Here is a 27,047-nt window from a genome sequence, read left to right on the forward strand (position 1 = left end):
TCTTTGTAGCAGGAAGTTTTTCACTCCCTCTGCACCCTAATCCCTCTCTCCACATATATACATATCTACAGCTCCATAGAGAATATTGAATCTGCTTCAGATGTGTGGGGTGTGGGTGAAAGTGCATTTTTATTTATTTTATTTATTTATCTATTTTGAGAGAGAGAGAGAGAGAGATAGAGAGAGAGAGAGAGAGAGAGAGAGAGAGAGAGAGAGAGAATTTTAATATTTATTTTTTAGTTTTCGGTGGACACAACATCTTTGTATGTGGTGCTGAGGATCGAACCCAGGCCGCACGCATGCCAGGCGAGCGGGCTACCTCTTGAGCCACATCCCAAGCCCGAAAGTACATTTTTAATACTGTTGTTCCACACCAGGGCCCTCATCCCCATTTGAAATAGTTCCCTGCATCAGATGACAGTAGGAGCAAGCATGGAGAGAGTATTGGTCTGGGAGAGGAGCAGGTAGAGAATCTTTAGTGAGGAATTCCACTGGCATGCTCTCCCAAGGGGGGGGGGTGTCACTCTGATCCAGCATTCCTCCTACCTCTCCTCTCCAACATCTGGTAGGTATTTTGTGCTCTTCTTGTTTTAAAGCCAGAAGCCAGGCTCACTCTTTGTGTGTTTCATGTAAGAAACAGTCTCCTGAGAGAAGAAAGCTGATAAAATGGAACATGATAGAGAATCCCATTTTTAAGTGAAGGTTAATGGAACACTCTGATTTGAATGATACTTAGGCTAAATTCTCTTAGTGCCCATGGAAAACTTGAGTTCTTCAATGGTACCCTCTAGCAAATGCAGCAATCTCCAACTCAAATGTCCCTTGTGATGCGGTTTCGACACCTACCTTAATGGCCCAACTCTAGTTATACTGAAATGAATGTCATTTACTATTTTGTTACTAGGCTCTTGACAATTTGAGCCCTGACTCAAAAGATTATCTCATTTTGACCCACTCTAGGAAAAGGAGAACTGGTGGGAATTTATATAAACTATATACCAAATTGGAGAACTCAATCTGCCCATTTCTCTGCCACATGTCTTTCTTTTCCCTAAGAACACCTCGCTGACCTGAGTGGCAGCCCAGGTAACAGGCAGTTGGTGGGACTCAAAATTAGCTCTTTTATTAAGTGTTCTTTCCCATCTTTTACCTGGCTCTTCTGGAAAAAAAAATCTAACTAACTTTATGGTAACACAAAAATGTAGGTAAAATCATAGTTTTGAATGAGACACAGAAATGCTATGAAAGTAGAGGGCAAGAAACCATCCAAAAGCTAAAAGTGAACAATTTAAATCGAAGAGATTTGGGGAAAGGAAGAGCATTAATAACCTTTAACTTTCTGAATCAACCCTTGTGAGACCCAAGGAAGTGTGAAAGATTCATATTGGTGTGTGTCGTGAGGGTGTCAATTAAATCTGATGCTAAATTAGAACTCTGGGTTCATATCCTTTTGGTTGTCACATAACCCTTCACAGTCCTATGGAACAATTTGTTTCTGTGTCATGTGATTGTGCGACTCTAGTGATGAGTGCATAGGCTCTGCCAAGCTGAATGAAGCTTGGCAGTTGCTTCACCTGATGGAAAGCATTCCTTTTTCCTGAGGAAACAGCACCCATGGCTGGACTTGAGCTGGATAGACTCTGCAGCACTGATTACATGTTCTGCTTCTTGAATGAATCTGAGGTGCTCCTCTTTCTTAAAACACAGATTTGAATCTATTTATGCCTATATTGTTAAGTCAGAGACACAAGTCACAAAAGGGACATAGCCCATCCCCCACCATAGTCTTTTTTTGAGAATTTTTTAATTTTTGGCGTACACAACATCTTTGTTTGTATGTGGTGCTGAGGATCGAACCCGGGCTGCACTCATGCCAGGCAATCACGCTACCCCTTGAGCCACACCCCCAGCCCTCCCACCATAGTCTTGGTTCTTCATCTTCCCATGTTCAGAGATCCATTCTATTGATGCAGAGAGATCCCTGAAATGGGCTTCAAAAAGAAAACCCACAGCATTTTTTTTTTTACTTCTGCAGAAGCTGGTGTCAGGGAGAGGTCCTAGTGAGGACCTATGGTGTATTTGCCTATAAATCTGTCTGAGTGTTGGAGCAGTTCAGAAGTAAGTCTATAGCCCTGATGATAGCCTACCTGGACATCATGTCTCTTAGAGACTAGAGAACCAGGGCTATCATTCACCAGTCACCTTGTGCTGTTGGACTCTCAAGGTTACAACCTGAGTTGCAATGTGGAGCACCCTGGGCTAGTGTAGCGCTGGTCACATGAGGAGGATCCTGCAACAGCATCAGGGAGATGCCACCTATGTTATGGCCATTAGGTTGCGGGGCTGTGAGAAAATTTGTCTTTACTGAAGAGAGTACCACTAACCATGACCACTTGTAGATCCTGCAAAGACAAATATTTTTCATTTTGAATTCCTGAATATGGTAAAGAGATAAGTTTTTAAAATTTATCTCAAATTGTGTAACACTCACAAACTCCACTGACCACGCATGCCAGGCGAGCGTGCTACCACTTGAGCCACATCCCCAGCCCAACCAAAAATTGTATATCCAGAAAAACTAAGCTTCAGATTTGATGATGAAATAAACAGCTTCATCTTTGTATAAGTGATTTGAAGAAATCTTTTCCTCTTATTTGAGTTTTACATGACAGAAACCATTTTAATATGAGAGAAAAGATTCCACTGTATTGTCCTATAATCGGGTACAGCCTCTAGAATCACTTTTGTTTCCAAAAGACTAAAACAATTTGGCAATGTTTAATGTTGGTGCAAAATATGAGTTCATTAATTGAAATTCATTAAAATTAAAAACAGATTACACTTTATTAATCAAAAAAGTTATAGTTTGATTTTAAATAAAGGTTTGTAATGTCCATCAAATGATGCCTCATGAAATATCACCTCACCAGCAATGAAGAAGCATCAATTTTCTTCTGCCATAGTGATGTTGCACTTCTTCATTGTCCCTTTAAAAAGGCCACCATGGTATGAAATATCAAGATGAAATATACTTAAAAACATTTCCCTCCATTACTTTCAAATTTCCATGGTTACTGGTAAAGATATTGAAAGCTCTACTTACACCCAATAATATGGCAGACTTGAATCATACCTCACTATGAATATTTACCAATATTTTCATGCACTGGTGAGTTGTCTTCTCCTTAAGGCTTGATTGATGATATGTTTCATTTCACTAATTCTGATATTCTTTTCTCAGTTTTATGCTGAAGAATGGTGCTCTGAATTCCAACTGCCTTTTGGCACACATTCAGCTGCAATTCAAACACAAAGCATGCTTACCTAGGGATGTTCTAGATGTACGTTACACTTTCCCTTAATCAGAAGTGAAAATGAATATTAATGGTGCCTCTGTACTATGCAAATTTCTCTTTAAAATGCAGCAAATTGACCTTGAGATTTTATGTTATTATGAGGAAATAAGTTGTAGTCAGAACTGATTAGAAGGTGAAATTAATGTCTATTACTTATACTTTTAAGTAGAAGAATTGTCCAGAGAAAAATGGATCTATTTGATATAAACATATAGAGAAAAAGATTATGTCTTTGTTCCTTTGAAATCCACAAAAATCATGCAACTGTTGACTTTGCATTCATCTGTATAATACTCTAGATTAGAATATGGCATGAAGTTGACAGTGCCTTAGTCATCTCTAGCATGAAAATTTTCATTGCTATTGTAGTTTTCTGCTTGTTGAAATAGATCCACTGATTTATTCTATGTAACAACGTTATTTTCCCTGTATAACTTCTTGTGATCTCTACTGTGGATATTTTGCTAAAGCCTTTCCTCCTGCATTTCCTCTATGAAAATAGGTAGTATATTTTCTGTAATTTGTATAAGTTGGAAAATGTCTTTAAAATTTTTTCAAATATTTTATGTTTACCTTCTTTCTTATCAGTAGGAATTGTCTGATATAATATAAAATGTTATCATTTATTAAAGAATTTTTCAGATTTTTGGATATAAAGAATGTGTTTCCAGTTTATATTCTTTGATGATCACTCAAGTGACAACTGTGGTGAAAAGTTTTGCCACATTCTTCAACTAGGGTTTTTTTCTTTTTAAAAAAATTTTCAGTATGGATCCTCTGATGTACAACAGAAAGTAAGGAACAAGTAAATGCCTTTGCAGAATGTTCACATTTGTAGAGTTTCTACACAGTGTGTATATTCTGATTCCTATGAGACCCTAAGTCAGAAATGAAGGATTTGTGACAATCTTTACAATTCTAGGGTTTCTCTCCAGTATGGATTCTTTGATGAATACCAAGCTCTGAAGATTGAATAAAAAATTTTCCACACTCTTGGCATTTGTAAGGTTTCTCACCAGTATGGATTCTCTGATGCACAGCAAGATGTGAGGAACGAGCAAAAGCCTTTCCACAACTTTCACATTTGTAGGATTTCTCTCCTGTATGTGTTCTCTTATGCACATTTAAATGTGAGGAACGAATGAAAGCTTTGCCACACTCATTACATTTGTAAGGTTTCTCTCCAGTGTGGATTCTCTGATGCACAGCAAGAGATGAGGAATGAGCAAAAGCCTTTCTACAACTTTCACATTTGTAGGATTTCTCTCCTGTATGTGTTCTCTTATGCACATTTAAATGTGAGGAACGAATGAAAGCTTTGCCACACTCATTACATTTGTGAGGTTTCTCTCCAGTATGGATTCTCTTATGAATAGTAAGCTGTGAAGAATGAATAAAAGTTTTTCCACACTCTTGGCATTTGAAATGTTTCTCTCCAGTGTGGATCCTCTGATGCTTTTTAATACCTGAGGAAGAAATGAAGGTTTTCCCACAATCTTTACAATTATAGGGTTTCTCACCAGTATGGATTCTCTGATGCACAGCAAGATATGATGAGCTAGAGAAAGCCTTTCCACAACTTTCACATTTGTAGGATTTCTCTCCTGTATGTGTTCTCTTATGCACATTTAAATGTGAGGAACGAATGAAAGCTTTGCCACACTCATTACATTTGTAAGGTTTCTCTCCAGTGTGGATTCTCTGATGAACAGCAAGAGATGAGGAATGAGCAAAAGCCTTTCCACAACATTCACATTTGTAGGATTTCTCTCCTGTATGTGTTCTCTTATGCACATTTAAATGTGAGGAACAAATGAAAGGTTTACCACACTCATTACATTTGTGAGGTTTTTCTCCAGTATGGATTCTCTGATGCACAGCAAGAGATGAGGAATGAGTAAAAGCCTTTCCACAACTTTCACATTTGTAGGATTTCTCTCCTGTATGCTTTTTCTTAAGAATATTTAAGTGTGAGGAACAAATGGAAGCTTTGCCACAATCTTTACATTTGTACGGTTTTTCTCCAGTATGGATTCTCTGATGAATAACAAGGCTTGAGGTACATTTAAAGGTCTTTGCACAATGTTTACATTTGTATGGTTTCTCTCCAGTATGGAGTAGCTGAGGATGAACAAGTTGTGTGGAACACATATATGCTTTCCTACTTTCTTCAGAATTGTAATGTTTCCCTCCAGTGTGGATTCTCTGATGACAAAGCAGTTCTGAGGAAGAAATGTAGGTTTTGCCACATTCTTTGTAATTGTAGGTTTTCTCTCCCGCATGGATACTCTTATGCATCCTTTGATGTGAGGAACTACAAAATAAAGTTTTACAATCTTCTATTTCATGAAGTTTCTCTTCATTCTGGATGTTCTGCTGTTGTTCAAGATTTAAACTTGGTGGAAGTGATTCATCACTTGGTGAAAGTGATTCATCACATTCCGTGATTCTCCATGGATCTTCTTGGGTGCATATTGTATTAGGTCCAATTTGGTTTGGTGACTCATCAGGACTTTCCCTGTATTTTTCACCTGTATTTGTACTGGACATTTCCATGGTATTGATTTTCTCATGCTCTGTACACACTGAGAACTGATTGAATAGTTCACTGTATTTCTTATATTCATAAGATCTGTCTTTCCTCTGGACATTAGGATGGGTAAGAGCTTTTGGGAACTCATTGATGACTTTTGCACATTTCTCCCACTTGTCATGGTTCTGTGTAAAAGGACATCTCTGTGTGTTAGGTGGATCTGATCCCTGGTTAGGGTCTTCCCATGATTCCTTGTGCTCATGGCTCTCCTGTCCCACAGAACCTCCCTCCAATTTACTTAGGTTACATTGATCAGCAAATACCACACCAGTGTCATAACTGATGAAAATTTTCTCATAATTACCAATGTATTCTCTTTCCTTAAGCATCACAGTGTTGACTTTGGCCATCTGAATTTTATCCAAACTGTAGACATTGGAACAGAACTGAAGGAAGTCTTGATGCAGAAATAGTGAACTTTTGATGAACGAATTATCACTCAAATCCCATTGAGATATTTTTTTCATATTTTGGAATCTCTTGTCTCCAGCAATATTTGAATGACAATTCAAGACAAATTCACAATGTTTCAAATGATGTTTTGCATCATGAGCTACATTTCCTTGCTGATTTTCTAAGCTGTTTTTCTCAGTGAAGGAATGTTTCATAAGTGGATCTACATACTTACTCCAAGAAGCATCTGAATCCACACAAATTCCTGACACAAAGTCACTACTTTGAGTAGATTCTTGATGTGCATCTTCTCTCCCAGTCGTCTCAGATGGAGCCACTGCACAGGGATAAGGTCCATGACATTCTGGCTCCCCTTTACACTTTCTCCCAATTTCTTGTTTAATGAATTGTATATTCTCAAGATTCTTAATTTCATAGCTTCTATTTCTCACTTGTTGCAATGATCCTTGTGTATTCTCCTCTGGTAACCATCCAGTAGTTTGCAGGGGAGACATAAATGAAAGAAAAGAAAGTTAGAATTTATCCTTCTTACTGGATTCACTTGAACATACCAATGCAACGTGTAAAATTCTATCAACCTGAGAATACCAGGAAGATGAAAAAATCAAAACCTTGACTGCATCCTTCCTCCATAAATATATAATCTTAAAATGTATGCATTGAACATGTTGCCTTACTGAATACTCTAGAAATTTTATTTTCAAGGCTGCGTGTGACAACTGTTGTTGTTGTTCCCAAAAGGGGGAAGGAGAGTTGTGTCTATTTCTCCACCACAGATACTTACCCTAAAAGTTAGCAGAATACAATTAAGAGAGAATTCCAAAAACATGGATATAATTTCTTTCCTCCTTGGGTGCTTTCTGAAAAATCTGTCCCTGACATAATGTGCCAAAAGAAAATGGGTTTATTGTGGAATAATTGGTGAAAATTGCCAAAAGGAGGCAACTAAATAAATTTCCTGACTTAAATTCTAAAGAAATGGTGATTGGTGAGATATGTGAACAATGTGCCAAAAGAAAATGGGTTTATTTTGGAAGATTTCTTGAGTTAGATCAGGCATGAGGAAACGATTGTAAAAGGAACAGAAAGAATTTCATTGGGAGAAGTTGATTCAGACAAAATGAGAAAGAAAGGTAGATCAGCAATAGACATCCAGGAAAAGGGTCTCAGAGAAGAAATGAAGAAAGGGGATTGAGAAATGGAGCTCCTGAAGCAGCTGTTTCTCAGCACAATGACAGCCCCCTTACCAGGTCCCAGAAATGACCAACCCTACAATGTACATTCTCTTGGGCCAATAGACCCTCTGTTTTTCCTTTTGTCATTGTAATTTAGAAATCACTTTTCTACAGACTTGTGGAAGAAGGCAAATTAGAGGTGATGTTCCCCTTTCTGAATTCCATACCTAATCAATCATCTATAAGGAAATATCAAGCTTACAAAACCTATAGATAAAAGACACCTATTGAAAATCATCTCCTGGGAATGCCCCCACATTGTGAGCTTTTATTCTCTCTCTCTTTTCTTTTCTTCTTACATTTATTTTTCCTCTTCCTTCCTTTTACTAATTAAGTCCTAGTACTATGCTCTCACCCCCTGTGACTATGGATTTTATTCTTCAAATTTACAAGAAAAAGAACCCATTTGACATCCAAACTCTTTTACAATAGGGAGATACTCCTTTGTAAATGAAAAATTACAGACACAAATATTTTAATGAGACATCTTGAGATCAGGATATAAAGTTTCAAAAGTCCCTACTAGTTTTGATTGGTGTCATTTTCCTGTGGATGAAGAAATTTTCTAGATTATAACATGTATATTTTTGGTTAACTAATTGTTTTTCCAATAGGCACATAAGACTATATTTACTTTCCAGGTGTAGATTGATTTTTCAAAAGCAAAAGGAACTTGAGCAGTGATAAATCTATTTAATTATTATATATATCCCATCGTAATATTTGCATAGCATTTTTTGATAGAATGTTTCAGATTCATTATGTTATTATTTTTTCAAGTTGAAAACGTATTGATAGCTCTGGGAAAACAACTGTCTTCATCTTATTCCTACTTTGATGCTACCATTTTATATACTTTCTGTGAAATCTCCCAAACCACTAATGTATTCAAAAATGACATGACAGCACTATTATTACATTCCACATAAATTTGAGATCTTGAGATATTTTCTTATTTCTGCCTTTTCACTTCTCTAAGCATTATACCCTTTTAGTCTGTCCCTGTTACCATAAATGATAAAATTCACTTTCTTATAATGGCATATCATTTCATTCTATGTGCTTCAGTCTCTCTCTCTCTCTCTCTCTCTCTCTCTCTCTCTCTCTCTCTCTTTCTCTCTCTTTCTATCTCTCTCTGTGTGTATACATTTCCTATTTATCATACATACTTACAAATAAAATTTCAATGTTTCACATTGTGAATAATCATTCAGCAAGCATGGAAGTGCAGATATCTCTTCTACATTCTGAATTCATAACTAGTGGGTAAACTCAGTTCTGGTTTTACTCATCACTACAGTAGATGTGTTGTTCATTTTTGAAGAACTGTTCTACTATTAAATGTATAAAAAAGTCTCCAGATGTGTTTTTCAAATGCCTAAAGTTCTAAATACATAACAAAAAACATTCAAAGAATATGGTGAAAATTGCCAAATGGAGGCAACTAAATAAATTTCCTGACTTAAATTCCAAAGAAATGGTGATTGGTGAGATATGTGAACAATGCAAAATAAATATCTAAGTGATCCACATAGAGCCAAACAAACAAAGAAAAAAACATGAAATCAACTATCAACTAAAAAAAAATACAAAAATAGAGTAATTTTCATGCTGAAGAATGCAACTAGAAATAAAGTTGAGAAATTCGTAAATACAGAATGAAACTATATTATAATCCAAGAAATCAATTCATTCAAACTGGAATAAAAATAATGAAATCATGGTTCACAAATTAAGCTATACACATTCTTGAAAATATAGCACTGTATTTCATTTTTATATACCAGTATAATGCATAAATAAATAAATAAAGTTAATAAATAAATAAATAAACAAATAGGTCCCTTAATTAAGGAAAGACCACAAAAGAAGCAGATAGGGATCAGGAAATGGAGGATGGAAGGGATGGAAATTATCTGTAACTGAAAAGGGAAAACGTGCTTAAGGATACTTATGCATACAATCTAGAGTGCTACAACCCACACATTACCAAATACACACCAGGGAGCCCACAGTAGCTTTGACAGATCAGAACTTTACTTCAGGAGGACACACAAAACAGCACCCCATAACAGGAAGTAATCTGACTGCTAACTCACAGATAATCAGGGACCATTTTCCCTGAACCATCAGAAACATAGTAGATATCTAAACACACCAAAGATTAGACTGACCTTCCAAGAATTATATCAGTCTTGACCTGGTATGATCAATAACTCTACACCCAAAGAAACAGAGATAAACCAAGTAAAGTTCCAAACCAAGAGAATGAAATGGAAAATCATATACAGCAGGCTTCCAGGACCCCAAATATACAAAATTTCAAAAGACCCACAAATAAGTACAATGTCATAAAAATGATTAACGTGCAGACTAAGAATAATATTTTCAAGGCTCCCTGACAAAAGCAACACATACCATTGAGAGGGAAACCCATCTGATTTCTCAACATAGACCCTCAATGCTAGGAGGTCTTGCAATTATCTAGAAGACCACAGGACACATTCTTGTAATCCTAGTGGATCAAGAGTCTGAAGCAGGAAGATCATGAGTTCAAAGCAGACTCAGCAAAAGTAAGGCCCTAAGAAACTCACTGAGGCCCTGTCTCTTAATAAAATACAAATTAGGGCTGGGGGTCCAGCTCACTGATTAGGCACCCCTGGGTTCAAAACCTAGTACCCACCACTCAATAGAACCCAATATCTGAAAGAAAATGGAGGCCAGCAAAGAACACTATGACCTGCAAAATTAAGATTCAGAATCAAAGATAAATTAAAATTATTCCACAATAAACAAAAGTTAAAAGAATTCACCACTAGAAAGCCTGAAGTACAAATCAGAGTCAATACTGCATTTCATAATGAAGAAGTGAAAAATAAGATGAATCCAGCAAAGAGAGAAACTACCCTAAAGAAATATACCTGATCAACATAGATTCACACATTCTCAATAAGCAAATGGCATATAAAAACATATTCAAAACACAGTGCACCATGCTCAAGAATAGTTCATCCAAGGGATGCCAAGTTGTATCAACATGTGTAAATCAATCAATGCAATTATTCCAATAAATAGACTTAAATACAAGAATCATATGATCATCTCCATAGATGTGGAGGAAGCATTTGACAAAATATAGCACATCTTCATGTTAAAACCCTAGAAAAACTAGGGAGAATAGTAAAATAATCCAATATTGTAAAGTCATACAAGCTAAACCCAAGGCCTGGTTCATTGTAAATGAAGAAATATTGAAAGCATTTCCTCTAGAAACTGAAACAAGACAGAAAACCCTCATTTACCATGTTTATTTAATGTCATCCTTGAAACTTGAGCCAGAGCAATTAGACAGAAGGAAAAAATTAAAGGAATATGAATAGGAAAAAAAGAACTCAAAGTATCACTATTTGCAGATTACATGCTTAACTGTTTAGAAGATCCAGAAGATTCAATCAAAAAAATTTCTGGGACTAGTAGATGAACTGAGCAAAGTTACAGGAGACAAAATTAACACATAAATCAAATGCATTCTGATAAATCAGTGATGAATCCACTGAAAAAGAAACTTGAGAAACCTCCCTATCCACAGTATCCTCAAAAAAGAAATGTTTGGAAATCAATCTAACAGAATAGATGAAAGCCCTGCATAAAGAAAACTACAGAAGTTTAAAAAGAAATTAAAGCAGACCTTATAAGATGGAAAGATCTCCCATCCTTTTGGATAGGCAGAATTAACATTATCAAAATGCCTACAGTACCAAAATTTTCATACAGATTTCATGCAATTCCTATTTAAATCCTAATGATATTCTTTATAGAATTAGAACAAGCAATAATGAAATTTATTTAGAAAAATAAGAGACCCAAAATAGCCAAAATAATTTTTTGCCAAGAATACACATTGGAAAAAAATAGCTTCTTCAACACATGGTGCTGGAAAACTGGGAATCCATATGTAGCAAAATGTTATTTAACACCTCTCTCTCTCATGCTGAACATAAATCAACTGAAAGTGGATCAAGAACTTGGCACTAGCACAGAGACCCTACACGTAATAGAAGTGAAAGTGTGCCCAAATCCCTACCATGTGAGCTTAGAAACTGACTTCCCTTACAATACTCCTAAAGAGCCAGAAGTAAAATCAAGAATCAGTAAATGGAATAGAATCCAACTAAAAAGCTTTTTCTCAGGAAGGAAAACAATCAATAGTATGAAGAGAGATTCTAAAGCAGGGTGAAAATCTTAATTACATACACTTCAGTTAGACTATTAATCTCAAGGAGATATAAGGAACACAAAAATACAAACTACAAAAAAAATCAATAAATGGGATAAGGAACAGAACAGACACTTTGCAGAGGAAAAAATACAATCAGTAAATATATAAAAAATGGTTGATCTCTCTCGCACTTAGAAAATGCAAATTAAATCCACACTGAGGTTCCATCTCACTCTAGTCAATGGGAATTATCAAGAATGCAAGGAACAATAACTGTTGGCAAGAACATGAGGGGGAAAAGGCACACTCATACATTGGTGAAGGGACTTTCAATTAGTGCACCTACTGTAGGCAGCAGTATGAAAATTTCTTAGAAAACGTGGAATGGAACCACATTTTGACCCAGTTAATCCACTCTTCATTTTATAGACTAAGGGATTAATATCAGCATGCTTCAGTGATGCAGCCGAATGAATGTAAAGTCAGCACAATTCACAATAGCCAAGGTTTGGAACAAACCTAGGTGCCCTTCAATACAAAAATGGATAAACAAGTTGTGGATATATCTATATACCTAAATATCTACATGTACATATCGATATATATACTATATATATCTGACTATCTATTATAGATAGATATCTATATATCTAGAGATATATATCTCTATGTATCTATATAGATATAGATAAATATACACTTCCACACAATGTAATATTACTCAGCCTTACAGAAGAATGACATTATGACTTCTGCTGGTAAATGGATGGAACTGAAGAATATCATGCTAAGTGATATTAAGCCAGTCCCACAAAATGAAAGATCAAGTGTTCTTTATGCTATGTGGTTGCTAACACAAAACAACAGAGGATGGGTGGTATGTGTAGAAGTTTATTGATTTAGACAATGGGGAATAAAGGAAAGGGAGATGAGATGGAATTAGGAAAGATTGTAGAATGAAGTGGGCAACTTTCCTATTCTCATGTGAATACTTAACTAGTAAAACTCCACATCATGTTCTACCATAAAAATGGGATGAAAATTGTAATTGGCTGCACCCCAACTATGTATTCCATATCAAAATACAATCGACTGTCGTGAGTACCTAACAATAATAACAAAGATTATATAGCTTATAAGAAAGAAAGATTCTCAGAAAGCATAATTTTTGTTACTACTTAACAATTTTATTTAGTGCTTCCATTATTCCCTTAGCATTATCTTAAAACCTAAACAGATTTTAAAAGGAACTTAGAAAGATCACAATTGAATAGCTTAATGAGGTAAAACAGGAGATAAGAAATGTAGAAGTGAAGAAAATGCAAAAAAAATGAAAAGTCATTTCAATGAAAACACAGATATTCTGAAATGGAATCAAATACAAATATGGGAGATGAAAACTCTATAAATCCAATAAAAAATCTATTGACAGCATCATCAATAGATTAGGTAACAGAGAAGACAGAGTCTCAAAATATAAATACAAAATAATAATCTTGAAAATATTGCCAATAATAAACATGTTAAGAGAAAGTGACACAGAAATTTAAAAAAATATATGTTCTATCATTAAGAGACCAAATCTAAGGATTAGTGGTGCAGAAGATGGTGCCAAATTCTAACTGAGCAGGTGTGCATTGTCTTCAATGAACTAATGTCAGAAAATTTTGAGAGCCTTCGGAATAAGATACTTAACACCCTCAAATTCACAACATCAAAAAGACTCTCTCCCAGACACATGCCTAATCTATGGAAAAATGATAGGATTTTTAAAGCCACATTTACAAGTAAGCAAATTAAGATTTAAATATCTTTTTGAGTCCAGACCGTATAAGTCAGGAGTGATTGGAATAATATATATCAAGCCCTTAAAGGAAGTTGATGCTAACCAATGTCACTATGTCAATCAAAATTATCCTTCAGAAATTTAGAGGAAAAACCTTCCATGATAAGAAGAAATAAACAGGAAATCATAGTCAACAAGTGTACACAGCCAAACACACTTGAAGAAGTGTTTCATACAGAAATGGGTAAAAATAAAAAATTAAAAAGCCAATATAGGGATGAATTTCACAAGAAGAATAATTAAGAAGAGGAGAATCATGTCTAGAATAAAAATTAGATTCAAATCAAATGGCAGGAAATAAAAATCATCTCAGTAGCTTTCAAGTAATGATGTAAACTCTCCAAAGACACAGGTTGACAGCATTAAAAACAAGACACACTTATAGGTTGTTGACAAGAGACTCACTCTACAGGCAAAGCCACCCACAGGCTTCAGGTGAAAGACGGAGACCATACACCATGGAAATGGGGACTGAAGGCAAGCAGGGGTAGCTCTTCCCATATGTGAGAAAGTAGACTGTGGGTGAAAATTATCACAGGAGACAAAGAAGGCACTTCATACTGGTTCAGGGAATCACCCTCAACAAGACAATGAGGATAAATAGTTATTCCTAGAGATTGGTGTACCAACTACATAAAAAATAAAAACCCTGCCCCGTGCTGTGGCACACTCCTCTAATCCCAGAGGCTCTGGAGGCTAAGACAGGAGCATCATGAGCTCAAAGCCAGCCCCAATAAAAGGAAGACACTAAGCAATTCAGTGAGACACTTAACTAAATAAAATACAAATAGTGCTGGGTACCAGGCTCAGTGGTCGAGTGCCACTGAGTTCAATACCGGTATTCTACCTAAAAAATAAATAAAACTTCTACTGAATATAATAAGTCAAGTGGACCCCATGGAATGCTACTGGGTGATTTCAACAGACCTCTCTCACTACTAGATAGGTCAGCAGGACATAAGCTAAATATAGTCCCTTCAGAACTAAAAAATATGAGGAATGAAATGAAGCTAACAGATATCTGTATAATACTATATCCTTAAGAACCGAAATTCACTGTCCTTTTGTCCTTTTACAGATGAAACCATCTCTAAAATAGGTCATATGTAGGAGGACAGAATCAAGTTTAGCACATATAGAAAAATAAGGAAAATATCTGCCACATGATCACATTATAATAGAAATTAGAAATTAACAAGACAGAAAAGAGGAATCATTCCATCACTTGGATAGGAATGAGGAATAGATCAGAGAAGAAATTATTGTAAAATCACAAAATAAGTCTCAGAAAAAAATGAGAAGAGAGACACAAGGTGTCAAGATCTCTGGGACAATATTAAGGGAGTTCTAAGAGGATACTTCATAGCACTGAATACCGACATCGACAAAACAGAAGTAAAGCCATCCAGAGCCACAGAGCTGCAACCCAGTGGGCTGGAGTGGGCCTGCACTGCAAGGAGCCTGTCGTGCCAGTTCAGGATTGAAATGTGGCAAGCCAGGGGCTAGGCTAGCCACAGCTCTCTGATCTGACCAATTGAGGCAACCAGGCATGTTCCCAGTGGGGTGCCCCCTCCACACAGGGCAGCAGATGGAACCCAGAACATCCATGATGGAAGGACATTAACTTTCCATGTCCCTGTGACCAGTAGAAAAGTAAAATGGGACAAACCTGAATTGGATAGCAGGACCAACCAATGGTCTTAGTACATTTGCAAACCCTGATTAGCACCAATTTGGAGCAATAGTGTAAGTACTTTTCCAAACACAATTTGGCATAAAATTGGATCAATAGCATAGGTAATTTTTCAAACTCTGATGAGCACTAACTGGAACCAATACCATGACCCAAGAGCTACATAAAGCTCAGACTATCAGACTCATGGGGAAAGCCCTATTGGAGACCCCTCTTGCCTTGGCCATTGTTGTTTCTATTCTTCACACTTCAATAAACCTTCTCAATTCACTATTGCCTTCCCTTCTGCAGTGAAACTCATTGTTTGAATGTACAAGACAAGAACCTGGAATAAAGTTGCCAAGGAGCTGCTGGAGTCTAGTGCAACACTGGAGACTCCGCCCCATTTAGAGCTGCACTACTAAGAACTACAACATGCCTCTCATGGTAGTGGAGAAGGATTGGGCTTCTCTGCCTGTTACTTTCAGAACAGATGACAGCAGGCATGTCATCTGTGATTAGCTGCAAACACTAAAAGGGACTTTCTTAACAGCAGAGATCTGCAACTTGCACAGGACCCACCCACAAACTGAAGAAAATTGAGTTTCACTTCCAACTCTGGTTTTATTTTATGGAACCCAGCACTGACCTCTTCAAAAGGGTTAGTGAAGAGGACCAAGAGAACTGTCTCCTTCTTTTCTACAGTTCTCTAATCCTTTTAGAAAAATCTCTGTTTCTACCTAAAATACCAGACACGTGTCCACCAATGAAAAGTTCCTATTGGGATCCCTGGTCTAGAGGCATCTGTGACAGGCTGATAAGGAGAGTCATATAAAGTCCCCTTTCTCCCTGATGGAGGAATGATTGCCAAGCTCTGCTTCAGCTTCTCTCTGTGAAACATGAAAGAGTTTGACAGTTCACTTCAAGCATCTGCTCCTTTCTTTCACTTTCTGACTCACTTGGCCTGAGTGGAGGGTGCCCCTCATGTGCTGGTACCTTGGATCCTGAGACAAAGCCTTAGTCTGGCCTGAGGTCCTTGGAAAAACCTGAAACCACTAATCCCCAGAGTCTGAGTGAAGCAGTTTCTGTCTCTCTCCACTCTACCTCTCAGGTACACCACTCAACCATTGTAGATCCAAGTTTCTTATGCCCCCCACCACCCCAATTATTTTACTAGGACACGAAAATAATATTATTGGGAATTTACAAGTCCCTGAGTGTTTTTTAGTACTCAAACACTGTTCTTATTCCTGGAATGCTCCCAATCACGAAGAGGATACAATTTTCTGCATTTCCATTTCTGCCAATTTCACTAGGAAAGAAAACAACATACATCTCATGACTGTAATGGCTCCAAGACATTTTGTTCACTGCCTCCATACTCACTAGGTTAAATATGGATAGAGAGACCATCACCTACTTCTCTCCTCTGGGACTGAAACTTGGAGCCGGTTACATCCCTGGATCTTCCTTTTTAAAATTTTATTTGTAGACAGACATACTATCTTTTGTGAAAATTTTTGTTTTTTTCATGTGGTTCTGGGGATCAAACCCAGGGCCTTGTGAACTCTAGTCAAGAGCTCTATCCCCAAGCCTAAGCCTCAACCCTGGCTCTTCCTTTATACAACAAATAGAACACAACTTTAGGGACCCTAATTATGATTATGATAGCAAATATAGCTTTTTGGTGGTTTTCTTTTCTTTTTTTTTCTTTTTTTTGATTTTCTGTCTTTCTTTTTTTTATTGTTGGTTGTTCAAAACATTACATAGTTCTTGATATATCATATTTCACATTTTGATTCAAGTGGGTTATGAACTCCCATTTTACCCCGTATACAGCTTGCAGAATCACATCAGTTACACTTCCATTGATTTACATATTGCCATACTCATGTCTGTTGTATTCTGCTGCTTTTCCTATCCTCTACTATCCCCCCTCCCCTCCCCTCCCCTCCCCTCTTCACTCTCTACCCCACTACTGTAATTCATTCCTCCCCCTTGTATTATTTTTCCCTTTCCCCTCACTTCCTCTTGTATGTAATTTTGTATAACCCTGAGGGTCTCCTTCCATTTCCATGCAATTACCCTTCTCTCTCCCTTTCCCTCCCACCTCTCATCCCTGTTTAATGTTGGTCTTCTTCTCATGCTCTTCTTCCCTAGACTCTTCTTAGTTACTCTCCTTATATCAAAGAAGACATTTGGCATTTGTTTTTTAGGGCTTGGCTAGCTTCGCTTAGCATAATCTGCTCTAATGCCATCCATTTCCCACTAAATTCTATGATTTTGTCATTTTTTAATGCAGAGTAATACTCCATTGTGTATAAATGCCACATTTTTTTTTATCCATTCGTCTATTGAAGGGCATCTAGGTTGGTTCCACAGTCTTGCTATTGTGAATTGTGCTGCTATGAACATCGATGTAGCAGTGTCCCTGTAGTATGCTCTTTTTAGGTCTTTAGGGAATAGACCGAGAAGGGGAATAGCTGGGTCAAATGGTGGTTCCATTCCCAGCTTTCCAAGAAATCTCCATACTGCTTTCCAAATTGGCTGCACCAATTTGCAGTCCCACCAACAATGTACAAGTGTACCCTTTTCCCCACATCCTCGCCAGCACTTATTGTTGTTTGACTTCATAATGGCTGCCAATCTTACTGGAGTGAGATGGTATCTTAGGGTGGTTTTGATTTGCATTTCTCTGACTGCTAGAGATGGTGAGCATTTTTTCATGTACTTGTTGATTGATTGTATGTCCTCCTCTGAGAAGTGTCTGTTCAAGTCCTTGGCACATTTGTTGATTGGGTTATTTGTTATCTTATTGCTAATTTTCTGAGTTCTTTATATACTCTGGATATTAGGGCTCTATCTGAAGTGTGAGGAGTAAAGATTTGTTCCCATGATGTAGGCTCCCTATTTACCTCTCTTATTGTGAAAATTTTTGTTTTTTTTCATGTGGTTCTAGGGATCAAACCCAGGGCCTTGTGAATTCTAGTCAAGAGCTCTGTCCCCAAGCTTAAGCCTCAACCCTGGCTCTTCCTTTATACAACAAATAGAACACAACTTTATGGGCCCTAATTATGATTATGATAGCAAATATAGCCTTTTGGTTGTTTTCTTTTCTTTTCTTAAACACTGGTGGTGAGGGAAGTGAACCTATTACCATGGAGGATAAGTGTCCATCTCAGACTGCAAAGGCATTTTCTCTGCCTGGGTCCTACTACAAAAATCTGTGACTGAATATTTGAATTTCTAAAGACTTCTGATAGACAGTGTATAATTTGTCCATTATCAGTGGAAATAAAATACCTGGTAAAAAGCTAGCAAATCTTTGTTTCCTGTCTGTTTTGTGTAAATCTGTGCACACTTTTCTATTGAATGTCATGTCTACATGTATGGTTGAGTCCACACATCACTTATATGGTACAAAATTGGCTCACACATTTAAAAAATGAATACAAAGGACTTTCAGTTCAGGTGACTTAAGGAAAATGTCAATAACAATGACAATTTAAATTGGTCAAAGCAAAGATGACTTTGACATTACTAACTTACCTGTTTTTCAAGGTAGACAGCTAGTAATGCCAAGTTAGTTTCCATATTCAGTGTTTAAATTTGCCAGGTGTGGCTGGGCACACTTGTTATTGCAGAATCTCAGGAGGCTGAAGTAAGAGGATTGCAAGTTCCAAGCCAGCCTCAGCAACTTAGTGAAGCCCTAAGCAACTTAGCAAACTCTGTCTCACAATAAAAATGAAAAGGGCTGAGTATGTGGATGAGTGGTTAATTGCCTCTGGCTTTAATTCCTGATACCAAAAAACAGAAAGTGCAATGTTCATTGTTTAAAGGGGTTTCTTTGGCAGAAATAACTGAGTTAAATTGTGATCAAGCCTTGTCTGATATCATGGTTTTCAAGGGTAACCTAAAGTTCTAAACTAAACATTTCTTCATGAATGTCTGTTAACAGATATACCTAGTGCTTATTTATCAAAAAATCTCTTGTGTAAGCAGTGCTGTCTTTTATGCATTCAACATTCTTAAACCTGACTTATATCTGCTGGCTTGGAATAACCGTCTAACTTGTTAATGTTTAGCAGTACTACTACTTCTAGGAAAACAACCTGAATTACTAAAATAAGTCATCACCTATGGGACAGATGAAAATAATGCTGACTTCCAGTATGGCTACTGACTCTAATTAAACAAGGGGCAACTGTAAAATTATGTAGATTGAAGTTCAAACCCAGTATCCCTATTTCAAGGCTGGTGAAACTGTTCTGCTCAATGTTTAAAACTGAAACTTGGAGGCCTATATCAAAGGACTCAAAGGGGTAAGGAAAAAACAGTCATATTTTGGTCCCTGCCCTTGAATGTCACCTGTAACTGGAAACATACACTGTTTCAGATCTCAAAAGTGAGGAAACAGGGAGGTAATAAAGGGAACGTTAATATACAACATTGCCTGATAACTGTCATGAGTGGCTCTGTCAGAGTCCCAAGTTTGTTCTAAGACAATTTGAGATCTACAAATTTCCTAAATGGCTACATAAGTAAACCCAATATTTCTCACTGATATGATTATTGATTATTTAGTCCAAATATCATCTAGAAAAAATGAAAGGCATTGAGGAAAAAGAATAAGAAAAAGTGAGAAAAGTAGAATTAAAATGACTGAAATTTCATATAATCATACATAAATAAATCACCGTGAATCCTAACATTAAGCATGTTCACAAGACACTAATTTCAAAAAGAAAACTATAAATAAATTGCATAAAGATCATTAAGGTAAAGTGATGAGAGGGGGGAATGGAGAGAGTTGGCAGAGGTTTGGGGAAATGAATTTACAGTTTATATTGCAAACTTTGTGATACGGTCAAAAATACATCGTAAAATTTTATATAACTAAAAAGAATTCACAAAAGATATAATAGGATATGTGTAATTCCTGGTCAACTTTTCCAAGAGAGCCAGATATAACACAGCTAAATGGAATAACTGTATCAAACAGGTAACAGAAATTTAGAAAGCTATTTAAAAAATCAGACATTATTTGATATAGTAAATATAGCTAAGGAGTATGGGTAAGAAATCATGAAAACCAAGTTATGTATATTTAAGAATATTTTATCTGTATAATATATATATATGTATATGTATATATTGTATAAATTATAACATAAATAACAATATATAAAACATATTTGTACATAATATATAATATTCATTTATATATAATAATTGTATATAGATATATACATATACACACGACAATAACTCTGATAATGTTTCCATAGACTTCAATGTCCATAGAAAAACTAAATTGTGTGTGTGTGTGTGTGTGTGTGTGTGTGTTTCTAACAACTCTGTTAATGCTTCCAAAGTCTTAAATAGTCTCCACTCACAAACCACTGGTATGCTATGCCCTGATTAAGCTTAAATTAGTTACCTATATTGATGGTTTGCAGGGACCAGCTAGTAGATGCCCGTTGTGTAAGTGTCGTACATAAAAGGTATTACTGTCATGTTTATTGTTGTCTTAACATGATCTCTGCCTCAATTATGCTGCATCCAGTTCTTTGCCAACTGTCTACATTAACCTCTAACCTGCCATAATATGCAAGATACCCAAGCAAGAAATGGCCTAACAAATTCCAAACCCAAGCTCTCCTATTACTGATGACCTATAAACAGGTCTCCATGGGAAGAGCCTGACTGCCATACCTCTTTCAAGTTCCCTTTTAAGCCTGAAGTAGCCAGCACAGTCATTACCCCTCTCCCTAAAGGTAGCTTGGGGCACTTCATAAGAAGTGAAGAATGAAGTCATCCCAGAGCAGCAGAGCAGTGGCCCCCATGGTTGGAGCAGGAGCCATGGCGGGTCATGCCAGCATGGGCCTGAGGACCAACACACCAGGGGGAGGCAATCCAGGCAACACCAGAGTGTCCCACCGAGGAGGCCTGGCCTGGATCTGCTGTGGAAGCCTGCTCCACTCAACACCACAGGTACAACACCAAGTATCCACGAACTGAGGACGTTAAAATCCTGCTTCCCAATGAGCAGTGGGAAAACTAAAGTCGGTTAGACCTGAATGAGATTGCAAGAAAAACCCATGGTATTAATATTCTTTCAAACTCTCATTAGCGTATATGTGAACCAACAGCCATAGGATCTTTACAAACTCTGATCCACATCAATTTGTACCAACAACTATGACCCAAGAGCTAATAAAACCCTAGGCTAGCACAATCAGGTCAGCCACTACTGGGATCCTCTCTGGCCCCTGCAAGAGTCCACTCCTGTTCCTCACACTCAAATACAACCTATTGCTTTCACTCTTGCTTTCTTTTTTTCTCATGCATCTTATTCTTAAAATTTTAAAAGCAAGAAGCTAGAGAGAAGTTGATGTAAGCTACTGGAGTCTACTGTATGATGGAGGGCACTGTCCCCATTTAGTGATACAAAACCGAGACCTGACACATGCCACTTAGGGGTAGTGGAGAAGAATCAGGTTTTGTCAGCCACAACCCTAAGAGTTGATCCTGCAGGCTTCTCCTACTGTGACTAGCTGCTAACAATGTAAGTCTTTCTTGGCTGCAGAAGACTCAGGGTTGCACAGGCCCTGCCTGCCAACAGAAGCAAAAAATCCAGTTTCATCTCAAACTCTATTTTTAGAAAGACCCCAAAGAAATAATCAACTCTTACAACATAGCCCTTCCAAGAATATGAAAATACTCTTTCAAAATAAGAAGAAAAAATAATAATAAAACTCAGGGCTAAAATTAATAAAAATGAGAATAAACATATAAATGGAAAGATTAATGCAATAAAGGGTTCATTTGTTGTAAAGAAGAACATCATTTTAAAACCCATAGACAAACCAACCTAAAAGAGATAAAAGATCCTAATCAGCAAAATTGCAAAAAAAAGGAATTATGAAAAACACTTCTGCAATTTATAAGATTCTTAGACTTTTTTGAAAACATGTACATTCCAAAAAAGTGGAAAATCTAGATGATATTGACAAATTTTATACATACAAAACCTACCCAAATGTGACCTTGATACACAGAAAATATAAAATGGACCAATATAAAAAATGAGATTGAAGCAGCTGTTAAATGCTTTCCAACACAGAAAATATCAGGATCAAATGGACTCTCAGTCAAATTTATCTAAAAATTTAGAGAAGAATTAATACAAGTTCTCCTCAAGTTTTCCATGAAACACAAATGTAGGACACACTACCAAATTGAATCTATGTACACTATTTCACCCAGATACCAAAACAAAATATAAATCAAGGAAAAACAACTTCAGTGCCTGCATCCCAGATCAACATGGATAGAAAAAAATTAAATAAAATATTTGAAAACAGCATCCAAGTACACATGAAAGAGGTCAAAATCAAATGTATTTTATTTTCAAGATGCGTGTTTGATTGAACATGCACAAATCAGTAACTATAAATGGACCACACCAACAGAATTAAGGAAAAGAAGAGCAGAATCATCTGAATCAATGCAGGAAAAGCATTTCAATAAATCTAGCACTCATTCCTGGTAAAACTCATGAAAATCATTCAGCAAACATGCAGGAACAAAATCAATACTACATAAATAAACCAAACACTTTTCTATACTCTAATAATGAATCTGCAGGAAAAGGAAGAAAAATGCCTCATTCACAATAAACTCAAAAAATATGTAATTCATAGAAATGAATTTAACAAGGAAGATGCAAACCTCCAAAAGGAATGTGGAAAGCAATTGAAGGAAGAAACAGAAGATGTGAAGTGAGAAACACCTCCCATGTTCTTGAATGGGCAGAATTGATGTTTGAAGAGGGCATTACTACCAAAAATTTCATACAACCTTGACATAATCCATATCAAAACACTAATAAAAATTTTCAGAGAAATAAAACCAAAATGTCATCTAACATTTCTATTAGATCAGTAGAATGATATAGAAGACATGGACACAAATCCACATGAATTTAATCATCTGATACTTTACAAAGATTTGAAAAACAAAGGGAGAAAAGGTAGCCTTCTTAAAAACTAAGGGCTATGATAAATGGATGTACATAAGTGAAACGTGAAACAGTATAACTATATTTCCCACTGCAAAAGAAAATTGAACTCAATGTTGATAAACAATCTAGGAATTATACAGAAATTCTGCAACTGTTAAAAGAAAAGACAGATTTAAAATTCTATCTTATTTCTTCAGGCTCCAACTTTCTTAGCAAGACTCATAAAAGTTCAAAAATAAAACCAAGTAGGAGAGAATCAAATTGAAACATTGAAAAATCCTGTGCACCATAAAGTAAATCATTAAGAGTGGGAAGAGAGAACCAGGGAATGCAAGAATGTTTTGCCAAGTATGATTCTGACAAAATCATTAAACACAATGAGTAAAAAGAACAGAAAACCTCACCAAGAAATCAAACTACTCAACCAATAAATGAGTCAATGTGCAAAGAGATGTGTCACAAAAGAATAAATACAAATAACCAAAAATTCTCTGAAATATGATTATCATCCCTACCTACTGGAGAAGTAGAAACCAAAACAACATTGAGATTTCAACTCACTGCAGTTAGAATGACAATCATTAAGAATTCAGATAAATAATGGATGTGACTGAGAATGGAAGAGTAAGGGTATTGCAAGGAAGTATGACCACTTTGGAAGGAAGCATGTAGAATCCTGAAAAGACAAGGAATGGACTAACCATGTGACTACTCCTTCCTATTTACCCCAAACCTACAATTATCATGACACCGACACTTCAGTATAGCAACAAATATCATGACAGCAGTTTATGTAACCAGACCACATGCGTATGAGTCCATGAATGGACAAAAAATGTGGTTTACACAGACACTCTCTCTCTCTCTCTCTCTCTCTCACACACACACACACACACACACAGTGGAGTTAACAGTCATTAAAAAAGAAAATCATTGCATTTTGCATTCATGTATGAAACTGAAGAGAAACAAGCAAAGTGACATATGCAAACTCAAAAGTAAAATATTCAGTCTTGTAGATGAAATAAAGAGTAAAATAAGTGAAAAAATGGAGGGACCTCATAAAATACCAGGGAGGTCAGCAGAGTAGAAAAAGTGGATTGAGGGAATGAATGATAAAATGGAAAAGGGAGGCATAGAGCCCAGTAAAGCTCACATTTCAGTACATCTATAAATCCCAACTAGTGAAGAATAGAAAGACAAAGGGAAGGAGAGCAAGGTAGAGAAAATGGAATGGGGCTAGAGAGGAGGGGAGGTTAAGAGGAACTACTGGAGATTAAATGAGAGAAAATTAAAGTTCATGCAGTTAGGATCGAATAATAATGAATCCTATTCATGTGCAGCTATTATGCAGTATTCAAAACATGTTCAAAATAAATGTAGAAATGCAAATTAAGGACATGTGACATAGTGTTATATGCTAAGTTACTCCAGTTTCCAGAAACATAGAATAAAATCTGCAGACCATGACCAAAAGTGAGTAAGATAAAGTAAGATAAAATAAGTCCAAAGTGTTTTCAAATTAAGGAATTTCCAATTTTAGTTGGATATCTGATATCTGAGATCCTTCAGAGTATTCTCTCCTCTGAAATGTTTGGCAAAGCCAGGCATTTGCCCTGAGGATGTGTCAGTGAAGCATTGTGAAACAGAGGTGTTCTCACCCACAAAGACAAGGTTCCTGAAGTTCTCCAGCATCACATCCTTGTACAAAGCCCGCTGAGCGGGGTTTAGGCACTTCCACTCCTCCGCGGAGAATGTTATAACCACATCCCTGAATGTCAGCATACCCTGAGAAGAAATCACACTTTGGTCATGTGTCCTGCAGCAGAGTTTATTACCACCCCAACGTGAGATGAGAAGATGAAGGAACTGGTTCCTATGTAGGATCCATGTTGTGACTTTGATGTGACAAGCTTTCTCAGCTACAGTGTATCAAGGGTAGTACCCAAGGCAGCAGTATTCACAAGTGGGTATTGGTGAGGTGACTGGATCATTGGGGCTCTAGCATGGAACAGGTAAATTGATGGATTCATAATTAATGGGCTATATGGAGGTGATGGAAACTTAAGAGTTTGGGTCTAGATAGAAAAATGTACCTGAATTGATTCTTTGAATGGTGTGTTTATTCATTGCCCTTCCTTACTCTCCCTGCTGTTTGTCCAGAGTCCATGAGATGAGCTGCTCTGTTTTACTGTGGCTCCCTTCCGTGATGTTCTGCCTCCACAAAGGCATCCACGCTATGGAGGTGAACATGCACTGAGACCATGAATCTTGTCAAATAAATCTACCTTCCTTTGAGTTGATGTGTCACAGGAATTTTGTTATGGCAATGGAAAGCACACCACCTAACTTAGAAAATACATCTTAAATGTAATAAGATTCACTAACACACTACATAAAGACATAAATGCAGATGGTATAATTTCTTCAAAATCAGCTTTAATCCTATGCTCTTATGAAATATCAAATATAAAACCAAGACATCAACACAGGAATATATTTCTAGAAAGACATTTTTATGTCATACAGGATCAGTTGTGAAAGCAGAAAAGTAATGGTCAATTTGAAGTGTGCTCCAACCACCTTTCATGTTCAAAACACTAGAAGAACTAGGAATAGTAGGACCTTACCTCAACATTGTAAAAGGTATGTAAATTAACACTAGGCCACCATCATTCTAATGGGGAAAACCGAAGTCATTCCCTCTAAAAACTGGAATAATGCAGAGATACACTTTTCACCACTTCCACTCAAAATAGACCTAGAAATTCTAGCCAGAGCAATTAGAAAAACAAAGAAAAAATTATAGAGATACCAGTAATTACAGAATAGCTTCAAATATCTCTGTGTGTTGATGACATGATTCTTGATTTAGAAGACCCAAATCTTCACCAGGAGACTTCTAGAACCCATAAACCAAAACAGCAAAGTGGCAGCATATAAAAACAACACTCATATCAACTGCATTGTTATGCTCCAATGAAGAATCAATTGAAAAACAAATTAGGAAAACTCTTCGATTCAAATAACCTCAATCTAACAAAAGAAGTGAAAGACCTCTGCAGAGAAATTACAGAATGATAAAGAAAGGAATTGAAGACCTAAGAAGATGAAAACATCTTTCCTGATTTGAATAAGCAGAATTAATAATGTATAAATGGCCATATGAAGAAAAATTTTTTATTTTTAAATACTACCAAAATTTTTAATTTTAAATACTACCAAAATCTTTAGTTATAATTTTGAATGCTACCCAAAATTTTAATTGTTTTTCAAATCTTAACGACATTCTTTATAGAATTAGAAACAGCAGTCATTTAGTTTGGAAGTGTAACAGCCCCAGATTAGCCAAACCAATCTTCAGAAAGAAAATTAAGCAGGAAGCATCATAAAACCTGACCTTAGACTACAGACCTATCGTGACAAAGGCACCATGATGTAACCACCAGAACAGATGAAGACCAATGAAACAGAATAGAAGACACAGAGACAAACCCACATAAACTCAAGTATCTCACACTAGACAAGTGTGCAAATCACATACGTTGGAGATTTAAAAACCCTCTTCAAACAATGGTGTTGGGACAACTGGAAATCCATATGCAGTAGCATGAAATTTAACCCCTATCACTCACCCTCCACAAAACTCAACTCAAAGTGCATCAGACACACATGCATTAGACTAG

The 27,047-nt window shown here is 36.6% G+C and overlaps 1 protein-coding gene across 1 annotated transcript; it reads right to left on the bottom strand.

The window, feature by feature from the left end:
- Positions 1 to 4,274: 4,274 nt before the first annotated feature.
- On the bottom strand, positions 4,275 to 25,146 carry LOC144250517 (uncharacterized). Its single transcript, XM_077793380.1, is given in 5 exon segments — positions 4,275 to 5,477; positions 7,041 to 7,069; positions 9,755 to 9,798; positions 10,809 to 10,824; positions 25,023 to 25,146. Coding segments are annotated over 5 exon segments (1,416 nt in total).
- Positions 25,147 to 27,047: the final 1,901 nt, after the last annotated feature.

This window comes from Urocitellus parryii, chromosome 15, assembly GCF_045843805.1.
Source record: "Urocitellus parryii isolate mUroPar1 chromosome 15, mUroPar1.hap1, whole genome shotgun sequence".
Taxonomy (NCBI): Eukaryota; Metazoa; Chordata; class Mammalia; order Rodentia; family Sciuridae; genus Urocitellus; species Urocitellus parryii.